Source organism: Canis lupus, chromosome 17 (genome assembly GCF_048164855.1).
Source record: "Canis lupus baileyi chromosome 17, mCanLup2.hap1, whole genome shotgun sequence".
NCBI classification, from domain to species: domain Eukaryota; kingdom Metazoa; phylum Chordata; class Mammalia; order Carnivora; family Canidae; genus Canis; species Canis lupus.
Genome location: NC_132854.1, coordinates 51,375,404 through 51,399,120, shown reverse-complemented (window position 1 = coordinate 51,399,120; position 23,717 = coordinate 51,375,404). Strand labels below are relative to the sequence as shown.

Here is a 23,717-nt window from a genome sequence, read left to right as displayed (position 1 = left end):
ACACATTTGAGTTAATATTTGGCAGGAGATATCTAGATCAAAGGGCAGCTGGCAGAGTGGGGCTCAGTGACAAGGTGTGAAGGTGATTCAGGTTCCCAGGTGTCCTGACCATCCTAGGGTGGTCACATGCTCCTTGGTGGCTTCCTCTTCCTACAAATTGGATGTGGGGAAATCCCCATTGGGCCCTATAAGAAGCCCTGGGCTCTGGGCAGAAGGCAGTGGCTCCAGCTAAGAGCACAAGATGAGTCCAGGCCTCTTCTGCCTCCTAGGCCTTCCATTCCTCTTTTGCCAGACCACAGGGAGTTTGTGGACCTCCAGCCCCACCTCCAGCTCTTTCTCTGACTCTGTATTCAGCTCCAGCAGCAGCTCTCATCCCGGCCCTGGCTCCGTGTCTCAGGTGAGGAGGCTCCACAGGCTGGGAGCTGTGTTCATTCCCTTCCCCTCGATTTTTGGGGACCTGAATATAATTTCATGGATGGCTAACCTGGAGCACTCTAAAAGATTTACAGTTCCCTTTGTTAACTGTAGGTGCCCTGGAAATGAATTAAAACCTGGGTAAAATAATTAAATTGCTTCCAAGGGAGACAACATCTTGGTTCTTCCCCTGGGGACTTCAGGGAAAGAATCTAAGTATTTAAGAGGTTCTTAAACTTGCCTGTGCTTTAGAATGGGGGTTGGGGGGTGGAGATGGGAGGATCCAGGTTCTATCCCAGATGAGAACTCTTAGGGAAGGTGCCCTACCAATGGAGGCTACAGAAAAGTTTGATTTGCTGCCCATTGGGACCCTGAGGACCATCAAGAATAGCCTTGAGGGAGTGAGAGCCACGTTGTTCCAGCTGCAGCCACGAGGGTTTCTCTGGGTCTAATTTGTAAAAGAAGTAGATTTCGAAAGTAGGAGAGGTCTTCAGGAAGGTGCTTTTACAGTGGATATGCCCCCAAAAGAGTATTAACTCTCTTCTATCTTCCCTACAGGGAATCCTAAGAGTTATTTCCAAAAACAACAACAGCCTCAATAGCAATAAGCAGGCAAAACAAAACAAACAACAACAAAAACCAAAGAATATGCTAGAAAAGGACTGTCCCAGCTAGGCCCCGTGACTAGGCTGCTCCATGAGCCTCATTCCTTGAGAGCCGAGTCCTCTTTGTATCTCCTTTGAGGAGTTGGGAAGAAGCACGGAGGGGTGAGACATTAGGGGTCAGGAAACATTTCCTCATTCCAACTCTGCCCCTGTGGGCTCTGGGTCTCTCTGTAGGACCTCCCTCTGTAAAACCCAAGTTTTCCTTGCTACGGTGTGCCTTGGGGTGGAGGAGTCTTAACTCTCCCAAAAGCTGTCCCTGTGCACTTTTATGATCTTTATTCACAGGTCAGGTTGAATAGAAGGGCCACTGGGAAATGAGGAGGAAAAGGCTTTTTTATAGTTTCCATTTTTCCATCAGAACTATGTAGACAGTGCAAGGGCACCTGGGTGGCATAGCAGGTTAAGCGACTGGCTCTTGATTTTGTCTCAGGTCATGATCTTGGGGTCATGGGATGGAACCCCACATTGTAGTGTTGGGTCTCTGTGCTCAGCTGGGAGTCTGCTTGTCCCTCTCTGTCTCCCTCTGCCCTCCCCCTGCTCGATTATGAGCTCTCCCTCTCCAAAATAAATAATAAATCTTAAAAAGAGAACTATGTAGGCAATGGAAATTTGTCGATTAATGAATGGTTTGGATAGGGCCCAGATAGGAACTGCCACAACAGTGTTCATTGAGTGCCTAATAAATGACTAGACATGGTTAAGTACATAATATGTGTTATCTCATTTAACTCTCAGAGGTCGGTAAAATTAATGATCCCATTTTAGAGATGTGGAAATGGAGGCTTAGAGAGGTGACGTCACTGACTTAAAGCTACTAAATCAGCAGATTATATAGCTCAGACTTAGTCTGCCCATCCTTTTCACCACTCTCCCTAGGCAGCTTTCTGTGTTTTGGGGGAGTGTAGATGAAAAAGCTTTTTAAAAAAGATTTTATTTATTTATTCATGAGAGACACACAGAGAGAAGCAGAGACATAGGCAGATGGAGAAGCAGGCACCCTGTGGGGAGCCTGATATGGGATTCGATCCCAGGACCTCAGGATCACGAGCTGAGCCAAAGGCAGACGCTCAATCACTGAGCCACCCAGGTGCCTGAAAATTGCTTATTTTCAGGAGGAGAATGGTTTGGGAGTCATAAATATGTTCAGATATTCTTTGTAGCCAGGAATCAGATGCATCATTTTATTTCATGATACTAGGTGATCTCTGGGGACAATTAGAACTGGTTAACATTGAAGAAAGAGGTTAACAATAAATCATTTCTTTTGAAGCCTCACCACTGATCAGAAACCAGCATTTGGGGAAGATCATCAGCTAAAATAACAAAATAAAATATAGGTCAAGAAACAGAGAAATCCAACATGCGTGTTGTCTCATAAAAAGATAACTATTTAAAAGTAGATAAGGAGTGGTAGTTAAATTGTACTTAGAGGTTTTAATCTCCTTCCTGGTTTACTTATCTCCCTCTGGTGAGTCAGTATCACTACTCCAACTTCTTTTTTATAGCAGGCAAGGTGTCACTTCTACTATAAACCCAATTTTCTAGGGCTGGCTGTCAGCTTGATGAGATTTTGGAAAGTGGTGGAAAACCCCTTTATAACTGTCATTGAGTAAGTTCCAAACGTATCATTTTCTGTACTTTGAAAATGTTGAGTACCATTATTTTATGCCTTGAATCTTTACAGGCACTTAGACCTGGCTGCTAATTAGAGCCAATTGCAACCTTAAATCACAAATGTGAGTCACACCTTCAGCTCTAGCACTCAGAGCACTCCACATGCCTCAGAAGTCCCCCTCCACCCCACCCTCACCCCTTCAAGAAGGGGCCGCTCTCACAGTCCTCATTTCACAGACAAGAAAAAGCTCCATGCTTTGTTCTGCACAGTGACTGGCAGAGTTGGAACCAGGAGTCGTGTGCTTATGTCATCAGGCTAAGGGGTTTGGGTTTGTTGAAAAAAAAAAAAAAAAAGACACGAAAGCCTCTCTAATGACAATGGGCCTGATTCACTGGGCAGGAATTGGGTCTTAATTGTCTCCTGAACACCAAAGCCTGGCGAACTGTAGACATCAGTAAATGTTAATTGAACACGTGCTGGAGGAGAACTCATCAGTGTGAGGTGTCTTGTAAGGTACAGAGGGTCCTATTTGTCCTCCACGAGGGGGATTGCATATCCTCTCAAAGGCCAAGTGGATAAGCACACGTGTGTCTCTCCCATTCCTCATGTTACCTTCACGTAGAGTTTATGCATTCACTGCAAAGAGAGAGAGACCCATCACCATTAGCTTCATTGTCTTTGAATGTGAGAAGCAGAAATATCTCTAATGGGAGACACTGATCAAACTTATGGACCATTTTGATGTCAGCTGAGCATACTGGGCTGATGATAAGCAGGATGGAAGCTGGGGAGTCCACAGTGCTGGGACGGAGATATTCAATAGAAGACAGTGGAATGGCTGTCAGCAGGGCTTATAATTATTTGCCTGTCTTTCAGGTGAACTTCAGGACTAAAAGTTGTTAGCTAGTGGTTTCTAGTTGATTGTCTAGAGACTGCTTGAGGATCTCCACTATTTTCTGATTTGACAGAGGTTTCCAGCAAACTCTAAGAATGGTTCAAACCCGTCTTGTGCAGCTAATTAACCTCCTCTTGTCAAAATGCAACACAGGACGTTTTGGGGGTGGGTAGATAGTTGTTATAATAAGCTATTTTTTTTGGAAAGTCCACAATACATTGGTCCTCCTGAAAAAGCTTTGGCACTCTTGAACCAGAGTCTTTCTAGATTCAGTGGGAGTGATAAATCTGATTCTTAGGGAAGCTGGTCTCTCTGACAGACTTCTGGTGTAGCTTGTCCAGGCCTTCCTCATCCCTGGCAAAGACCCTTCCCTTAACCCCCTCCCACAGCCCTTGTGTTCAGGATAAACTTGCTTGTCTCTCCTCCTTATTCCCCAGATCCTGCAGGTGTCAATTGTGATTGGCAAAGAAAATTTAGGCCAATGTCAAGAACTGACCTGGCATATATATATCCATAACCTCTGTGTGTTATGTGTGTGTGTGTATTTTTGCTCATCTTAAAGAAGATTAGGTTAAATTGACAAGCAATTTAGTTGCAAAAGCCTGAATTAATTCATCTAGAGTTCACTGACAGAATGGATCTTGGTTATAGAAGCATCTAGGTCCAGTTTGTTTGGAAATCATGGAGGTTGATAGATATTAAATGCAGAGAGCACACAACCTTAGCTGCAGCCAGCTGACCTAAACTTCGAGAGGTGTGGCCTGCATCTCTTCAAATTCTGCAAACCATTGTTCTGCCCTTGGTAGTTCCAGAGAGACAGTTTGGTCTGATGTTCCATAGGTGATCTTTAGGCTGGCCATCAGGTGAGATCATTGTAAAGCTCAGCCAGTCAGCTGCCAAGAGTTCCTCTGGAAGGCAATAGTAGTAATAAAAAAATGCTAATTGTGCTGGGATCCCCTTGGGGAAGTTCAAAGGGGACAAAAGAAAAACAGGATCTTTCAAACCTGTCATTTTAAAATATGCAGCGGCACCAAAATGTGAGCCTGAATATCTTAAAGAAACATCAAATATTTTAAAATGGCTTTTCTGCAAGTGGTAAGCTGGAAAACTTAAAAAAAATTTTTTTTGCACAAAACCTTCAAACTCCTACATTATTCAGTCTTTTAAAAATGGCTGTTTTATTTCTATTTTGAAGAATGTTAATTATACAATTTCCCAGGTGAAGAGAGTATGGAATTTGCACTGTATGTTTTGCCTGTAACCCATATCTGTGATAGTTTTCCCATTCTGTTGGAAGGCACTGGGTTGGGTTTGGGGTAAAGAAAATGAGTACATGGAAAGAAAGGGAAAATGACACTTACTGATCACTGACCACGTGCCAGTGGACTTGATTTATGGTACTTGGTTACTCTTGGGGATGACCCTGTGAAGTGGGTTATCTCTATTTGGCAGATGAGGAAAGCAAGACTTACAGAGGGTTCATGTCCAATAAGTGCTAGAATTGGAATTCAAACTTAGGCTGCCCATCACTTCTTTATTTGTCTTTCCTTACGTGGCAACAGTAATAATTTCCTGGAAGCCTCCTCAAGAAAGGAGAATCTTCCTTTAGATAAGGTGTCTGGCAATGTTTAAGCCTGGTTGGTGGAAATGTGGCTGAAGTAAGTGTAAATCACTGCCTGGGAAACATGGCAGTTTTGGTTTGTGTCTCTGATTCCCTTCATCCATCCATCCATCCATCCATTCATTAAAGATTTACTTACTTATTTGAGAGAGAGAGAGAGAGAGAGAGAGAGAGAGAGAGAGAGAGAGAATGTGTGTGCGGGGAGGAACAGAGGGAGAGAGAGCAGCTCAAGCAGACTTCTCACTGAGTGTGAGCCTGGTGGGGCTCGATCTGATGACCCTGAGATAAGGACCTGAGCCAAAATCAAGAAGCAGGGGCTTCCCTGAAGGTGCCACCCAGGCGCCCCTGACTCTGTTCATTCATGGATTGAACGCCACTTGATTGCCTCTGAGCACTCTTGACAGGCCAATTTCTGTCACTCCAGTTACCAAAAAGCTCATTTCCTAACTCATTACTGATGTTGAACTTATTTTCATTTCCAGTCGCTTTCCAATTTCACTGGCTTCGAGGATGACCACGGGACCTGCCAGTGCTCCATTGTGCTCCCAGACACCACCTTTCCTGTGCAGAGAGTGGAACGCTTGGAACTCACGGCCCACGTTCTCTCCCAGAAGTTCGAGAAAGAGCTTTCTAAAGTAAGCATTGCTTTCTTCCTCTTCCAACCAAATCTTGATAAGAACAAACCAACTGACAAAACAAAACCCCTCTTATTCAGAGCTTGATCGGCAGCCTTCTTGGTTGTGCCAAAGCCAGCATGCTTCTGTCCCAGGGGGGTGTTAGCATGTATTTTACAGGACACCTGCAGGGATCTTGATAGCAGGAAAAATGAGGGCACAGTAAGAAAATGGGATGGAGAGAGATTGTGCATGCCACGGATAAACTCACTTCAATATTGTGCGGGTGCAGTTGGAAAGAAACCTTGAGCTCCCCCTGAGAAACCCAACCCTGCAATTTTTATTTGGTTTTGGTTCCAATGTTTCTTCTTCCTATAAGTCTTCTTCCTCATTCCCCCCACCCCCTCCCAGCTTTGCCACATCTTTCCTCTCCTCTATCCTCTGTTCTCTCTTCCTTCTCCTTCAATTTTCCTTCTTATTCCTCTTCACTCTCCCTTCCCTGATCCATCCCTTCTAATCTTTCTCTCCCTTTCCTTCCTAATTGGGTTGTTTTTTGTTTGTTTGTTAACTTTTGGTCTTCCCTTACTTTTGGAAAGCCCCATCTCCATTTTTACCTCTTCCTTCCACTCCTCCCCTCTTGGAAGCTTGTCTTATTATCCTTTTGTCTTTTCCTTTCTCTTCCTCTGATTTTCTCTTTCCAGTTTACTCTCTTCCTCCCCCCCCCTTCCTTCTGTCTCTTTGTGTGTATCTCTCTCCCATTCTCTCTCTCGTGTGTTATCCTCTGTTGTCTCAGCAGGAACATTCCATTAGACATGTCTAGCATTAGACCGAAACTGAAGGCTTCCCTGGGAATCTGAATCAATCCTAATAGGTCACGCAGCCTTGGTAAAAACCCTGACTCCAGCCCCCTGATGACGGCTTTTCTCTCCCAGAGAAAGTTATCCCACAGGGTTTGCCTTTCTCTGAGCTGGCTGGAGCAATGTGACCTGGCATTCCAGTTTTGACCCCTGCTACATTTTTAGCCAAGTTAAAAATCAATTAGAAAGGCTCCCATTTTCTGCACAGGTGAAGTCCAAGCAAGCCTATAATCATATTATGCATTATTTAGTACAACTCCATTAATTTACAAGGAGCTCTGGCTTTCCTACAAGATTCAAAATAAGTTTTCCTGAGAAATTTAAACTTAGCTACCTCAACATCCAGCACAGTTATCCTTTAAGACAAAAATTATGATGAGGCTGGGACCCTGCTTTCAACCTGAATTGGTAGATAAATATTCTATGTTTAAATGAATGTCCAGAAAAATGTGTTTGACTACTCTAGGAACCTAGCTTCTTAAGAAATAAAATGTCCTTGAATTAATCAGCAGAAAAGGCACAGCACTAAATTATAAATTCCAACCATTAATATTCATAGCCTTATTCCAGCATAATCAACTACAGATAAGAAGTTATGCATAAAAACATAACAAGTGGAGGAAAATCCTAAGTAAAGATCTTTTCAGTTAGAGTCATTTGCTTTGAAATAGTGGAAGCTCCTGATTTGCATGTCTTCTTTGCTGGCAGGAGTGTGAAGGGCAGTTTGCAATCCCATGCTGCTCCAGGGAAGTGTGCAGCTTGCCAGGGTTGAGAGTATGGGACATTTAATTCCAAACCTGTAAAGGGGGCAGGTGGCATCTGCCTTGTTAATAAATAGCAGGGAGGAAGTATGAAGTAGATGGGAGAACTTTTAGTTCTGAAAGTATCAGTAGCTGGTCCTAAAGGAATCTGTGATTGAGGCCTAAGAAAGGAATTGACCTGCCAGTTGAGATTTGCATCATATATTCTGTGTGACAGATGATAATAACAACAACGGTTTGAACAGCTTCCTTTTGGGGCCCCTGAGTGGCTCAGTCAGTTAAGCATCTGCTTTCCGCTCATGTCATGATCTCAAGGTCCTGGGATCAAGTCCCTGGGATTGAGCCCCATGTCAGGCTCCCTGCTCAGTAGGGGAGTCTGCTTCTCCCTCTTCCTCTGCCCCTCCCCTTGGTCATGCTCTTCCTCTCTTTCAAATAAATAAATAAATTAAATTAAATAAATAAATAAATAATCAATCTTTATTTATTTATTTGAAAACCCAACCAGCTTCCTTTTGTGCTTTTCTAAATGCTTCCAGGTCTATTCTACTCTCAAGCAACTTTTTAAGGCAGACAGGTTGGTGTTCTTCCCATTTTAGGGATGGAAAAATGGAGGTTCATAAAAGTCAAGACACATAAATGTACAAAGCATTCCTCTCTTGGCTGGGTGAGCCAGGTCAGGAATTTGGGTCTTCGAAACCCTTCTGGTTCCTTTTCTCTCTGCCATGCTGTTATCAACCTTAAAGAAGAAATGCAGGAAGTCAGTAATGCCTTCAATCCAGAGTTATCTCTTCAGCTGAGGGCTTTTGAATTTCCAGGTATTGAATTATTATAGTTGTTCCTAAGTTATCTTGGAAATCACCGTTTATCTGGATGCCTGGGGCGGGGGGGGAATGGCCGATTGGACAGGCTAGCAGAAGAGGGTTTTGACTGCTTTACATTGATTCATTATCTGTCAGTACAGAGGGAAGACAGGGAGCTGCCTCTGCATAAGATGCTGCAAGCATTTTATGCTTTTCCGTTGTTTATGATATGTCCTCTTGTGATGAGACTCAAGAGAGGATGACACAAAAGGCAGCTCAGGATATTCTTTCTCTGGAGGGTTACCATCTTTGGGGCACTTATTTAATCTGACACATTTGCTAATAGATCCTCATTCATGAGAAGGTTGAGGCAGTCTTGGAGACATTTAGGCAACTTATAAGTAAACGACATTGATTGGACAATGTTTTATGTAGTGAAATATAATAAATTAAAAGATCAGATTGAAAAAAACCTTGAAGTCACTATTTTTCTAATAGTTGCTGCAGTTTATAGACATCCCATAGTGAGACACTTTTTTTTTTAAAGATTTTATTATTTTTAAGTAATCTCTACACACAATGTTGGGCTCGAACTTAAAATCCTGAGATCAAGAGTTGTGTGCTCCATTGATGGAGCGAGCCAGAAGCCCCTAAGTGAGGCACTTAATATGCATTATCTCTAATCTTAACAATAATCTAGTAAGCTTGATACCATTACCCCCAATTTAGAGGAGAGAACTAAGGCTTAGAGAAATTAAGTGATTTGCTTACTAAGTACTGAAGGCAGATTTGAGTTTAGGTAGCTGCAGCTCCAAAGTATTTCTTTTAAAAAAAAAAAGTTTTTATTTATTTATTCATGAGAGGCGCGCACGCGCACACACACACACACACACACACTCAGAGAGAGAGAGAGAGAGAGAGAGAGAGAAAGAGAGAGAGAGGCAGAGACACAGGCAGAGGGAGAAGCAGGCTCCATGCAGGGAGCCCGACGTGGGACTCGATCCCAAGACTCCAAGATCATGCCCTGGGCTGAAGGCAAGTGCTAAACCACTGAGCCACCCAGGGATCCCAACTCCAAAGTATTTCATGTCTTCACAGTCAATTCAAGCTCAACTAATCTTGTTGTTAATAATATATTAAAGTAACAGTATGTTGCTGAGTATAGTCATTTACGTCAAATAATCTGGCCATAATTATGATCACAGGTTTGAGGCAGAAGCATGAGCCAGACTGATTCTTAAGCTTAATAGCCAGCCGTGTTGCATCCCTATCTATTACGAGACTACATTTACTGTATGGAACAATAACACCTGAAAACAAACCCTCAAACAACCTTTGATTCTTAAAACCCACCAATGACGTAGTATGTGCATAACAAACAAAAAAATGGAAGCTCTGCTTGTCAGGTTGTTGGTTTGAAGGCAAGCATAGATGAGTCTTTTAAAGTTCAAGCATGTAGTGATAAGGAGCTTGCCGTAAAGATGTTGACCCAGAGAGGTGTCCCCTTAGGGCTAGACCCATATTCTTGCTGTATATCTCTGGGCAAATCAGGCTGCCTCTGCTGACACTGCACTTCCAGGGAGAGCTGGATTGCTCAGAATTGCTCACACCATCACAACACTAGAGATCTGTACATGTAAAAGAGGGTTTATATGAACAATCTACTTAAGTCAGTAAAGTACTCAAATTCCTTCCTGCCTTTTTTTTTAAAGTGTGTGTGTGTGTGTGTGTGTGTGTGTGTGTGTGTGTGTGTGTGAGTGGGGAATGGGGCGACGGTAGGGAGGTTAGGAGGGAGAAACAGAAAGAGAGGGAGAGAGAAAATCTTAAGCCCGCTCCATGCTCCGCTCAGAGCCTGGCACAGGAGGCTCAATCTCATGACCCTGAGATCATGGCATGAGCTGAAATCAAGAATTGGACACATAACTGACTGAGCCATCCAGGTTCCCCTCCTTCCTGCTTTCTTATAACTCCATGGATGATTCTAGTTTTCCTGAATATCACTGAGCTTTCCTTTAAATGCCAGTTGAAAGAACCTCAAATTATCCCCCAACAGATCTTTAGAGACTTCATTTTGTGGCTGAACTAGGGCAGGCATGCCACACATTCTCATAGGTGGCAAACTCTAGGTTATGCCTTGGTTTTCAGTGAGAATCTGGAAGAGCCACATTTTATTTAGCAGAGATGACAGTTGGATCACTCATTTTTGTAGAACAACAGCTGCGATGTGCCACCAACATGTTCCAGGAAAGCAGAGGGTGTTTCATTTGTTCCAAGTGCTGGCAAGGCCAAATGCCAACAAGAATATTCATTTTGCAAACTTCCATTTCTGCAATGGATCGGCACTTTATTATTACTATTTTTTTTTTATCACAGGCAAGGTTTTATGCTTGATTTTTATAGAAATTAAAACTTGGCTACCTTATATTTGTGTTTATACTTTTGAGAGGGGAACTTGTTAGGATATATATATATATATATTTCTAACCTCCTTATCCACCAAAATGTCACCAGTCTTATCAGCCTCCGAGTGATGGCACATCTGATGGCAGTGAGCATCAGTTGCCTGAGGAGATACACTAGCAGTGCCAACGGCTGCATTTTCAACTTTCATTAAAATCCTCTTTGCCTGAAGCCCTAGCCCTTTAGGTCTGTGGCCTATGAGTCTGCTCTAATTTGCACAGTGGGGTTAAGTGGAAGGGCTAAAATGACAGAAGTTAGGGCTGCCTTTGGTATTAGGAGGATTATAGGCCAACATCTGGCTCTGAATTCATCCAGGCACCATGGATCAGCTACTTGACATTAGCATGGCTTGGGGAAAAGTATCACTTATGTTCGAATTTTTAAAAAGAATGTAAAACCAGTAACTTTTAATGAGCAGGTCCTTAAAAAAGCCATGGCATTTCTTTTAGAGATCAGATACAAAAAGAACCACCAAATGTGTTTATTGAAATATCCATTTGGAGCTTCCAATTATACACTAAACTACCAAGGGAATTTTTGCAAGTATTTTAGCTTAATGATCAGACATTCAAATATATGCAACAAATGCGTAAAGGTCTGATTGCAATAATCAGTTCTTGGAATAAATGTGAGTGCGCCTAATGAAATGTGCACTTTACAGTTGCATATACACTCACATATTGTATGGTAAAATTGGGTCTTTCTGCCACTTTGTGAAAGGTAGAGGGGCTCAAAACTCAATGCACATGACAATGAGAGGAGGAATTCTACTTTAGTTCATTTCTCCCTCTTCTAGAAAATACTTTGATTTAGAGCGGTGTTCTAAATGGAAGGAGGGTGGTGGTGGTGGAGATTTTGCCCCCAGGGAACATTAACAATGTCTGGGACACTTTTGGTTGTTACAGTTGAATGGTCTGTGGGTGTTAGTGGCATCTAGCAGCCAGGAATGCTGGTAAACATCCTATAGTACACAAGAAAGCCCCCTCCCCCTACCAAGAAAGAATGATCTAGCCTTAAATATCAATAATGCTGAGGCTGGGAAACCCTAACTTAGATACAGTGTGTGCATTGAGGGGAGGAGGGAGGGCAATGGAGTCTGGTTCAAGCCAATTTAGTTTGGAGACCTAATATCTTCAAACATTAAAATGGAAATTAAAATATCTTTGTGAATGATGACTCTGAAGCAAAATAATTTTTAGTCTGGGCAAGTGCAAAATTCACCCCACCACTTGTAATAATTTTTTTGTTTGCATTTAGATAGATTAAAAAAAACAAATATATTTTTGATCCATTTCTTTGCCAAAAAAGAAAAAAAAAAGTTTGACAGCAATCAAATAGTCTCCAAGGGCTTGGTAGTGGAGGAAGACTGTATGGTATTACTTTGGGAATTGACTTCAGCATTTTGATTCCCTTTCAGGTGAGGGAATATGTCCAATTAATCAGCGTGTATGAAAAAAAGCTCTCCAACCTAACCATCCGCATAGAGATCATGGAAAAGGATACCATTTCTTACACGGAACTGGACTTTGAGCTGATCAAGATGGAAGTGAAGGAGATGGAGAAACTGATCGTACAGCTGAAGGGCAGTTTTGTCGGAAGCACAGTAATTGTTGACCAGCTGGAAGTGGAGGTAAGGTGTGAGCTCATTTCTGAGAGCTTTAAAAATAAATTCTCCTCAGTGGGCAGGTGTAAGGACCAGGCTAAGGATCTCTCTCCCAACTTCTAATTCTGTACTCTCTCATGACCACGTAGCATGTCCTGTGTTCTGCTTTCAGTGGGCATCTCTCTTTAAATGGTAAGTTATGTGCAATGGGAACATGTTCATTGACGAGCAGGTGTCAGCCAACGGACCCAAGTGGTCTTTCAATGTCTCTAGGAAGGAGAGATATAAATCTGAACAACTCCATGGCCAAGTTAGATAAAGTGCCTTCTCTGTTCTAGAGGTATGCTCGTGGGACTTGAAAGCTACAGTTTACCTGACTTTGGACTTGCTAGGTCTGTTTCTCTTTTTGAATGATCATGTGATCTTTGATCCCTCTTGGAACACTTCTCCACATACTGGCAACTGTCTCTGAAAGGGTTTGTTGTGAGTATGTTTTAGTGAAGCCTTTTAAGCTCTATGGATAAGACCATCACAGTTATGTTACGGTTGGGTAATTCATATCAAAGAGAATTTACTAGCGAGGTCATGACGTGGGCTATAATTAAGAATTCTAGTTACATATTTCAGACTTTAGGTTTACTCTGGCCCTCACCATTCGTTAGAAACTTAATTAAAATACAACATGAGTAAACACGAGTTTATAGGGGAAGGTTATTAGAAATGAACTTTAATGGACCTTTGTGGATGCTTAGACAGAGCCTGTGCTCTATTATTAAATCTGTTAAAATCGTTGCCATTTTCTTCCTGTCACACACATCTGCCTGAGATGTGACAGGCGTTTACGCTAAACCATAAAATGTATTCTTCCAAATGAAACCATTCAGAAGAATCTCGGGTGTATTCTCTAGCAATGTTTCACTAAGTGACAAATTCAGCCCTGGAATGTTTATGAAAGAAATTGCACAATAATATAAAGTCACTCTGAATTTTTATTTCCTTAGATAAGGAATATGACTCTCCTGGTAGAGAAGCTGGAGACACTAGACAAAAACAATGTCCTTGCCATTCGCCGAGAAATCCTGGCTCTGAAGACCCGGCTAAAGGAATGTGAAGCTTCTAAAGGTGACAATGGTCCAGTCTCCCCACCACCTCCTGCCCCTGGTAAGCATGGAAAAAAGCTTTTTTTTTTTTTTTTTTTTACCACTTGAGCCAGGCCTAGTTAGGAACTGAGAGTGGGGTGGGGAAGGGATTTGGGATTGCAGTGGTGAAGGGAGGATGGGATTGTTGCAGCTTTGAGCTTACTCTTCTACACTTTGAAATCTCTCCCCTAGTAGCTCCACTTGCCATCACGTTCTGGGACTCATACAGGAAAAGCACCAATGATGAGTTGAAAAACAAAATCCACACATTACATGTGTCCTCTTTGCATTTGCTAACAAGAAAAACATCTCTGTGGTGATGGGGTTATTGTCAGAGGGGCTGGGAAAGCCTCTGGAATGTGCATGGCATCAGTGCTGTCCTGTGGATTGCAAGGGCTGATTGGCTCTTGTATCTGATGAGCTAGGTTGTGCCTTGAATCTTCCTTCCCTCCTTCTCTCTTTCCCTCCCTGCTTCCATCTCTTTATTTTTCCTTTATGCTTTCCTTAAATGCACCTGCTCTTTAGTGTGTCTTGGGATTCAGGGGGGATTTAACGGATGGCCCCTCATGTCCAGTACTTATGGGTGTGGCCTGGCATCCCTCTTAGACGTGAGTTCCATGAGGGCAGGGATGGCCTCTTACTCTCGAATTAATGATCATCCTTAGGGCTAGGTATAGCATAGAGGTGGGTGCTCCAAAATACCTCCATGCATGGAGACAGTGGAGTGTAGGGGTCAGAAGTATGGCTTTGGGACCCCAAAGCCCTGAGCTTCCCAGCTATGTGGCCACAGCAGAAGATCCTTCATCTCATCATTGATAAAATGGGAGGATGGACTCTACTTTGCAGGGTTGCTGTGAGGGTTAATGAAACAAGTCTGGGAAAGCACAGAGCTCTATGATTGGCACTTATACACTGGAATTTGTTTTTGTTATTAATGATGATAACTGAAGTGAAAACCTTGCTGTGAACAAAAGCAGTGCAAGGTCCTCGTGTGCTTGAGCACATCCCTCCAGGTGAACTAAGCTTGCCTCTCTGCCTCAGTGTGTAGCCCTGGCACAGGGAAGCTCTCTCTGCGGGTTGTGAGTGTCTCATCCTGAAAAGGGCCCATATCTTCTGATCAAATAATTCAGCTCTTTTTTGTTATTTTCATTAATTCCTCCTTCCACAACCGGTTTCCTTTTAGGCTGTGTGTTTCTGGATCCTTGTCAAGGTAGCTGGTTTCTTTAGGGCTTTAATTAGATACTGCCATAGTTATAAGCCTCTTGGTGCTGTTTAGGAGACTCATCCCTCCCTCTGCTCTTGGCAATCTGTTATAGTATGACAGACAGTGGAGGTTCAGGACAAAGGCCATGTCTCGTCCTCTATAACAAGCTAAGGTTAAATTCCATCTGGGATTGGTGGTGTTGATGTGCATTGAAAATGTGAGCTCATTCAGCTGGGCCATGCAGGACCCTTTGAGGACAGGGGTCAAAGCAGTGACAACTCCTGGTAACACCTGAGCAAGGCTTCCTTCCTTCCTTCCTTCCTTCCTTCCTTCCTTCCTTCCATCCATCCATCCATCCTTCCTTCCCCTCTCCCTCGACCCTTCCCTTCTGTCTTTCTCCAAAGGAAATTTTCCTCATGGAATAGATTTTTCCAGCACAGTTTTCTTTACATTTCTTAGAGTGAGGACATTTTAGAACTGGAAGGGACAATTCAAAGCCATCTGGCTCAGGTCCATCATGTCTCAAAGGAGGGGACTTAGGTGGTGAGGATACTGCTTTTCAGAAGGCCACACAGATAGTTAGTGGCAGAGCTGAAGCTGAAATGCAAGGCCCTTTGCTCTGCGGGTATCTCAGGACCTAGAGTGTCCAATGGCAGTAACTCAAAGATGGTGGTGGGAGAGAAAGTACACTGCTTGGTATATCTAAGAAGGAAAACAAATGAGTCTGTTGGACTATTTTTGTTAGAATTTTTTTTCTAGAACTTTCCCCTAGGTCCTCACACTTAGACTTTTGTGAGCCATCCCAGCCCAGCTGTGTTGTTTAAGCAAATTGGACCCAGATTTCCTCTCACTTTCCCACAACCTTGGCTGTACCTGGATCCTGGCCAAGCCACTTGGCCCTCCTCCAGCTTTGTTCATATTATATTTATGATGTTTATATTAAACTGACTTTTTGTCATGTTTTTAAATCAATTTCTTTTTACTTGCTCTCTTTCTGTTTGGATTGGTTGATAATGCAGAATTGGAAACTCCCCAGGCACCACAAAGTTGTGAGCCTGTGGAGACTTTAATTAAAGTTACTCACTATTATGGGACTTTAAAATCTGGCCTGTCTGCTTTTTTCACTGCAGAGTTGCGCAGAACAAAAGACCGTGTGCAATTCTCAGCTCTAACGCAATTCTGTGTTCTCTGGGCCCCTCCCTTACAGTTGCAGTGTGCTACCCCTATGGTCAGCTTGGTCTTAGAACCAGTACATGTCATTAGGGTTCAATAAAACATTCTTTATATTTGGTTTATTCTGCAAATGGCATCCTTTTCTGCTTCATTTCATAGAACTTTCTAATCTAAAATAATTGGCCTTCTGCTCATTAACTTTTTTTCCTGAAAACAACGGACTCTCTCTCTGATCTTCCCCTGAATCTAAATGACTGCAGAGAGGCAAGATGTGCACACATGCTCTGGGATGAGTCGCCTTTGTGCTTGGCGATTATGCTGTGCTCTGTGCTGACACATAGTAGGTGCTCAGTAAATGGTTGATGAGAGTTTTGGGGTGACCTGCCCAAATCCCAAGCTTTAGGAAAAGCAGAGTGTTGGGTAAGAAATACTCAATAACTCAGAGTCAATTTGGTTTTTATCATTTTATGATTGTGACTAGGTTAATTGCCTAATTCTCACAAGCGAATTGTAGTCTCTTCTTTGCTCAAAGTTCAGTTGTCCGGGTAGGAGATAGAGACTGCACTCATAGATCCAAGATTAAATTTCCTCTGTGTATAGCATTAAGAAAAAATGGTACTAGCCATAAGACTTTTTTTTTTTTGTAGTAAACATTTCCATCAGATAAACTAGAATATCTCTATGGGTTATAATTCTGGAGTTTGGCACCTAGCTTCTAACTTTTTTTTACCCAATTTCAAAAATTGGGCAATACAAATTTGAATTCCCATTTGTTGATGCAAATTCAAAGCTTTCTGCTCCGTTGCACACACAAATACAACCAAGAGACTTTTAAAAAGCCAAGGTAGAGTATGTTAAAGTCTTATCTGGTGGCTTCCTGGGGTATTTGTAGAATACCATGGCAATAGCTAATGAATTGCATGATGAAGAGATTGCCAACCACGGCCACTCTTGTGTAGAGGGTTCCTTGCATTATGTTTTGTGGAGTGGATACTAGGCTTTTTGAAAAACCAAGATGTGTAGCAGGGTAGAGGGCTAGGATTTTATAAATAAGGTAAGCTGGGTTTGGGAGATTTGATCAGTCTTTCGTTCTCTTATTCCATAATCCTAATTTGGTGCCACTACATGGCTGGTCCTGTTCTGGGAAACAGGGCTACCAGGATGTATATAGGAACATCCACTATGTTGGAAGAGAGATAGTCACATGAACCTTAAAGTTCTAACATGACGTGATTATAATGCTGATAGTTACCATTTGTTGGGTTACGTGCATATGCCTCTCTCTTCTTCTTAACAGTTCTACAGAGTAGCTATTATGATTATTTTTTTTGATATAAGGAAACTGAAGCTCAGAAGGTTACATAGTCACCAAGTACTGGAGTCAGGATTTGACTTGGCATCTGTCTGCCACTATTTTCGCTATACCAGGCAGTCTTTCATAGAAGCTCTGATAGAAGGGTGCACCTGTGTTTCCCAGAGTAACAAGAAAGTTCCAACACCTCACCAACCTGATTAACACCATGTTATCTTGGCTTCCTTGCTTGTAACTGAAAGTACAAGTAGCTGAAAGGGTACTTATTTCTGTGGCATGTTCTTTTCTACCAGAAAATGCAAAATGGTTTATTGGTCTTTCACATTCTTGGATTAGGTTGGTCATGAGTGGTGGTTCTAGTGTTAGGGTAAACTTGTGGTGGCTGAGGAAGGGAATGGAGTACCACTAAGACCTTGAGATAAAGGAGAGGGCAGGGAAGGGATATGAGATAAGTGGGGGGGGGGATGCTTGGTGTAGATGGGTGAAGGGGGTTGGGGGCTCTAGCTGGGCTGGATGAACAGAGGGCACTGGGATGGCTGTCAGTTTCAGTATTGTTTCCATCAGGAGTTGAGGAAGCCCACCATTGCCTTTTCTCTGGTCCACCATGGCTGTAGCCACATCTATAGTATTAGCAGGGATGCTCAGTTCTCTCCTCCATTTACACCTCCTTTGACCATAGCCAGGGCCCTAAAAATGGCCCAAAGGACATGGAGGAGAAGAAGGGTATGAAAAGAAGGACAGGAAAATGTTTAGGAATGGTTGGGAAGTGAGAAACAGAGATTATGGCTTTATACAGTTTTGTTATTTATACTAGGTATAATTTTTAATTTCCTGGTCAGCGTGGAAAATGATGTGCCATTATTACTGTTATTAACAGTAGTAGAAGTAATCATTTTTAAGAGAAGTATATTTTGGTTCCTTTATATCTAAGGATTTCCACATCCAAGACAGAGTAGTTTATGATCTTTAAACCTATGATAATGCTTGGATGTGTTCATGCATCATAACTTTCCTTTAAGTATTTTGTTGCTGTTGGTTTGGGGTATTTTCTTTCCAGGAAAGCAAGATTCAATTAAGCAAACAATTCCTAAGTCTTCCAACCTGCAAGAAAAACGTGACTTTCTTTCATATCCTCAGAGTGAAATGTAGTTAAATAAATAAGTTCTCGGGAAGATATTCTAACTAGAAAATCCAGTTTGTAGCATATGGAAACTCAAACAGTTTTTGTTATCATTAAACTGAACACACCGCTAACTTTATTTTAATAATTCATGCATTGTTTCATAAACAAAAGCAAACAAGCATTCATCTGAGAGATCACTTTTAGGAGAAGAAATAATAATTTATAATTTTATTTATTATTTCTTTGGTGGAGAACAGTCTCTTGGCTGAACACACTTTGCTTTTTTATTTATGAAATGGTGCATGCATTATTAAAATAAACCTGCGACTGTGTTCTGCTTAATGATATGCAAAATTATTTGAGGTTGGGTACAGAATGGTTTCATTTCTCTACCTGTTGTATGGTTGGCTGGCTTTCCCACCAACTGCGGATTTATGAGAGCATTTAAGGAGCACGTATGTAATTCTGGGACCAAAAAGCCCCAGCAGATTGGAAAAATAAAAGCAGGGTTTCTAGTAATGGTTTCACCTCTGAGCAGTCCTTGAGTAAGGAGGGGAGAAGGGGGGGACATTTAGCAAGGAAAGGAATGAGTCTTTCCATATAGGTCAGAGGCACAGACTTACAGGCAAAGCTTTGCTCCCCCTTAACCACCCCCCTCCCGCCCCCTATGATAAATCAGGTAATTCTTTGGAGCTCTGCTTTTGGCTCCAGCTCACATCATGTGCTCTCCACGGCTCCCTGATTCCCTCCAAGCGTTCAAAGCCAGATCAAGTGATTCAGGTTCTGTTCCTCCTTCCCTCACCTGCTCTGCTCCAGGCAGTAGGATGAGGGAAAATGACCTCAAATGTACTTGCAGTTAAATTTTCTTTGTCATCCAAAAGAGTGTTTATTAAGATCCCAGAAAATGTGTGTTCAACTCTGGATAGTTATTATAGAAATCCTAGAAGAATTTTCTTTAAAATTTTTTTTTAATTTTTATTTATTTGTGATAGTCACACACAGAGAGAGAGAGAATGAGGCAGAGACACAGGCAGAGGGAGAAGCAGGCTCCATGCACCGGGAGCCTGACGTGGGATTAGATCCTGGGTCTCCAGAATCGCGCCCTGGGCCAAAGGCAGGCGCCAAACTGCTGCGCCACCCAGGGATCCCAAGAATTTTCTTTAATTTCTGTAGCTCATAAATGGTTTGGGTTGGCAGGCATTTCAGAGTGCAATGTGAAGGGTCAGTTGCCCAGCCTGGGTCATTTACTGGTATTACAGGGAAGGTGCTTTCAGTGGATTAGTGAGTCTGGTCCCACTTGATTGTACACATTGTGATGGCACTGTCTGGATGGGAAAGGTAAAGTACTTCCCTGGCATTCTGATGCCCAGCAAAATATGTGAGATCTACCTTATAACTCTGCAGCAAGATGGTCACCAAGTGATCTGTGTAATGGGCTATGCTTTGGGCACAGAGCAGGCTATATTGCCTTAAGATAACTTCAATGGCTTCTTGAGGCTGAAATCCCACCATCTTTTTGTATCTTTAAAATATCATATTTAAAAGTTCCTCTTCTGAGATTGGCTTGGGGCAGCACTGGTACCTGGTATAGATATGCACTTAGGGTTCCCGGGAGGGGCAGAAAGGTGAGGGGCATGGACACTTGCCCAGGACAGTCTTCTTTATCACAATTGTCCTTGATCCTAGAGAATAGCAGGCTTTATGGGGAAAAAAAAAGTAGGGTCTGGGATGACCTTGCTTTCTTGATTTCTCTGTAAGAAAAATGAAATTTAAAAAAAATTTGCAAAATGCTTTCCTATCATGATAGAAGAAAATCTATTAAATACATGAAGTCCTCCTTTCCTCTTTCAGGGCCCTCAAACCTTTTGAATATGGCTATTGGCAGCTTTAGCATTTCCATTTTCAGAAGGAAAGCCTACTCATAGATATAGAGGGTTGTTTTCTCTAGAGCCAACAGCGGGTCTGCATTTGAGACTGACATCGAGAGGTCTTTGGCTTTTCTCCGTCAGAACCACTGTCGTCACTGAACCTTGATAAGAAATATATTTACGGATTCTTTTGGTTCTTAGGCTACTATGCCATTTGTGTCTTGTCATTCATTTTTATTTAAGAATGCCCTTTTATGTTCTTGTTTGTACAGGGAGCTGTGGCCATGGTGGTATCATGAATGTCAGCAAGCCGGCTGTAGTTCAGCTCAACTGGAGAGGGTTTGCCTACAAGTATGGTGCCTGGGGTCGGGATTACTCTCCCCAGAATCCAGAAGGGGGTCTGTATTGGGTGGCCCCTTTGAATACAGATGGAAGAATTCTGGAATATTACAGACTCCACAAGACACTGGATGATTTGCTATTGTACATAAATGCCCAAGATTATCGGATTACCTATGGCCAAGGTGGTGGTACAGTAGTTTATAACAACTACATGTATGTCAACTGGTACAACACTGGGAACATTGCCAAAATTAACCTGAATAACAACAGGGCTGAAGTGACTCAAACTCTCCCTAATGCCGCCTATAATAATCGCTTTTCATATGCTAATGTTGGTTGGCAAGATATTGACTTGGCTGTGGATGAGCAGGGACTGTGGGTGATTTATTCAACTGAAGCCAGCACTGGTAACATGGTGATTAGTAAACTCAACGACACCACACTCGTGGTGCTAAACACTTGGTACACCAGGCAGTATAAACCATCTGCTTCTAATGCCTTCATGATATGTGGGGTTCTGTATGCCACCCGCACTCTGAACACCAAAGCAGAAGAGATTTTCTACTACTATGACACAAACACAGGGAGAGAAGGCCGACTAGCCATTACAATGCAGAAGATGCAGGAAAGAGTGCAGAGCATTAACTACCACCCTATTGAACAGAAACTTTTTGTTTATAACGATGGTTACCTTCTGAACTATGATCTGATCTTTAACCAGAAACCCAAGTAAATGTGTTAGGGTGAGAGAGGAAGAGAATGTTCTTTGAAAAAATGGTCTTTTCCACTTATTTAGCTATCTGCGAGTGGTGGTGGGGTGGTGGGATTTGGAAGTGTGCTTATTTGGGAGCATAGTTCTATCACGCTCTGGAGACATAGGATATCTGCCCTGATTTGATGAGTTCTTTTGGAAGCTGCCTGCCTCCAGAGATGCATTTCCCTAGTGAAAAGAAGGTTCTTTCAGGGTGGATGGGATTGTGGAGGTTTAGGGGTATTATGCGTCCCAGGAAGGTGTCAGTGGTCCAAGCAGCATCTGGAAATTAAGGGCTTTGGGGATTCTTTGTACCAATGTGTCTCAATGACCAGTTCTCCCCCATGTAGCCAGGCTAATTCATCCATACTTGAAAGAAGCCTGGGCTTAATTAGGCAGGCTATTATCTGAAGCTCCTCGAGGGATCAAATCTTCGTCTTTGTTTTTCTTACTAGCACCTGAAACAATGTTTTATATGAAGCAGATTAGTAAATTTAGCATGCTTATATGATATCTGTAAAGTGCTGAGAGTTTTCTGAAGAAAGGCTCTTTTATGCATTAAATTGTACATTGTAAATCGGTCCCAGATGGACCCGCAGATAAGGCACTTGATTTTTCTTTGCTCCCTCTGTCCACCTATATAAGAGTCAGTAGAGCCCTCCTACCTTATAACTTTATTCCAAGGCAGCTCATAAGATTAGAACCAAACTTACCAACTGATTCCCACCGTCCCCCCCGGTCTCCTTGTTTCCTACCTCCTGCTTTTAATGAAAACTAACCAGTTTTTTAAATGGAGTGGATACAAGAAAGACAGAATTACAAATACAAATTTTTTGTCTCTTCATGAAATTTCACTTCCATGACTCTAAGGCCAAAGGAAGATCAGATGACAGATAATATAATAGCAAATGTGGTTATATGATAAAGCCCTTGGAGCATATGTGATACTTGTATCAATTGTTTCATGCAGTTTTTATCTTTGTTTAAGCCTGAAAGCTGTGAGAAAATAGTTTTTTTTCGGGGAAGAAATATTTTAAAAACTATTGTTAGTGTCTAGTAAATCAGTGCAGTTTGAAAACCCTGCAGGTTTCTGTGCTTCTGTACTTTTGGGTGGCTTTGTCATCTGGTCTTGGTCTCTTTCCCTTTGTTGTTCAGAGTCATAGTCTATAGGATTGGCTCCTTCAATGCTGTAATTATCCCCTTTTAATGAATGATTAAATTGTGTTTTGATAAAAATGTTGCCTTTGGGTTTTTTTTTAAATTCTTATTTTTATTATTAAAAAGCCTCTTAATAGGGTGGTCCCCACCTTGTTGTGCGGTACAGAGTGTGATTACCTCCCAAACAGCAATGCCCAGGAGATCATACAACTCACAGCAGAGAGCATCAGGAGCTTTTAAAGGAGTCCAAATTCAGGTCTGGCTCTTTAGTTTTCATTTCCCTTTAAAATCCATTCTTTCTGGCAGCTTTTTTTGGTATGAGACTGCACTCTTTTCTTTTGGGATATGACCTTATGTACTTATTAATTTGCATGACTGATCTGATTATTTTCAATGTTAGACTATATTTGTGTGGCTTATGTTCCTTTTCCAACTGAGCAATTCACATGGGTTAGAAGCCTCCAGATCTTCCCCAAACAGAAGGTTTTGGGCAGAAAGCAAAGGGACTAACTGGCCATACTGGGGAGAGAAATACTTTTATTAAAGAGAATGTGTAGGGGGACAGGTGACCTGGAGCTAGAAGAATAGATAGATTAGGCTAGTATAGTTAGTCTTACCGAAATGCTCATTTTTTAAGCCATGTCACACTTTTTGAGGCAGGCAGTAGCTAAAATAATATTTTCAGTAGTATCATTCTGTATTTTTCAGGCTGAGCATAGAGACAGGTATGGCCTTCACAATGCAACAAGATATGAAGATAAAGATGGGTATGTCATGGAGATACAAGTTAAAAACAGTGATGTTATATTAATCTGGCTCTGGGCAATTTTCCAGATGAATTTTTTTTTTTTTTTTTTTTTTTTTTTTTTTTTACCACATACACAATATGACCTCTGAAGATCTGGGAAAGAAGGCAGGAAGCCAAGATAACCCTAACAATCAGCTTCTTATTTCAATGGTTACAGAAGCATCTGCCTGACATTTCCCTTCAGAACTTTTTTCCCACTGGACGTGGCATAGCAGCCTACAGTGGCTGCCTGCAGGAAATCTCCCTACTGCGAAGGTTGAACAACTAGTTGAGGGATTCAGCTTCCGGGGTTTACTGCAATGCAGTTACACAATGGAAATGCTAGCTCAGGATTCATTAGCTAGTGCCCTTTGGGGAAAAAATTGCGTATAAATATGTATTATTTTATTAAATATATATATTTAAATCAGCTTTATTGAGATGTAATTTACATGAGGTAAAATCTGCCAATTTTAAGTGCACTTAAATGACTTTTGGCAAACACATATGGTTGTATAAAGGCTACCACAATTAGGGTGTAAAACATTTCCATCA

At 42.0% G+C, this 23,717-nt stretch overlaps 1 protein-coding gene across 1 annotated transcript; it reads left to right on the top strand.

Moving 5' to 3' along the window:
* The first annotated feature begins 185 nt into the window (after positions 1-185).
* On the top strand, positions 186-22,453 carry OLFM4 (olfactomedin 4). The gene is made up of 5 exons (XM_072782878.1): positions 186-397; positions 5,693-5,845; positions 12,120-12,332; positions 13,307-13,466; positions 20,397-22,453. Exons 1-5 carry the CDS (start codon positions 242-244, stop codon positions 21,197-21,199), a joined length of 1,485 nt encoding a protein of 494 aa, XP_072638979.1. The 5' UTR covers positions 186-241; the 3' UTR covers positions 21,200-22,453.
* Positions 22,454-23,717: the final 1,264 nt, after the last annotated feature.

Excerpts from the sequence above, each read along its gene's own strand:
- OLFM4 (XM_072782878.1), top strand. The coding sequence starts at position 242 with ATGAGTCCAGGCCTCTTCTGCCTCCTAGGCCTTCCATTCCTCTTTTGC. Across the intron at positions 398-5,692 it reads GCCCTGGCTCCGTGTCTCAG|TCGCTTTCCAATTTCACTGG; the intron begins GTGAGGAGGCTC and ends TTTCATTTCCAG. Across the intron at positions 13,467-20,396 it reads CCCACCACCTCCTGCCCCTG|GGAGCTGTGGCCATGGTGGT; the intron begins GTAAGCATGGAA and ends TTGTTTGTACAG.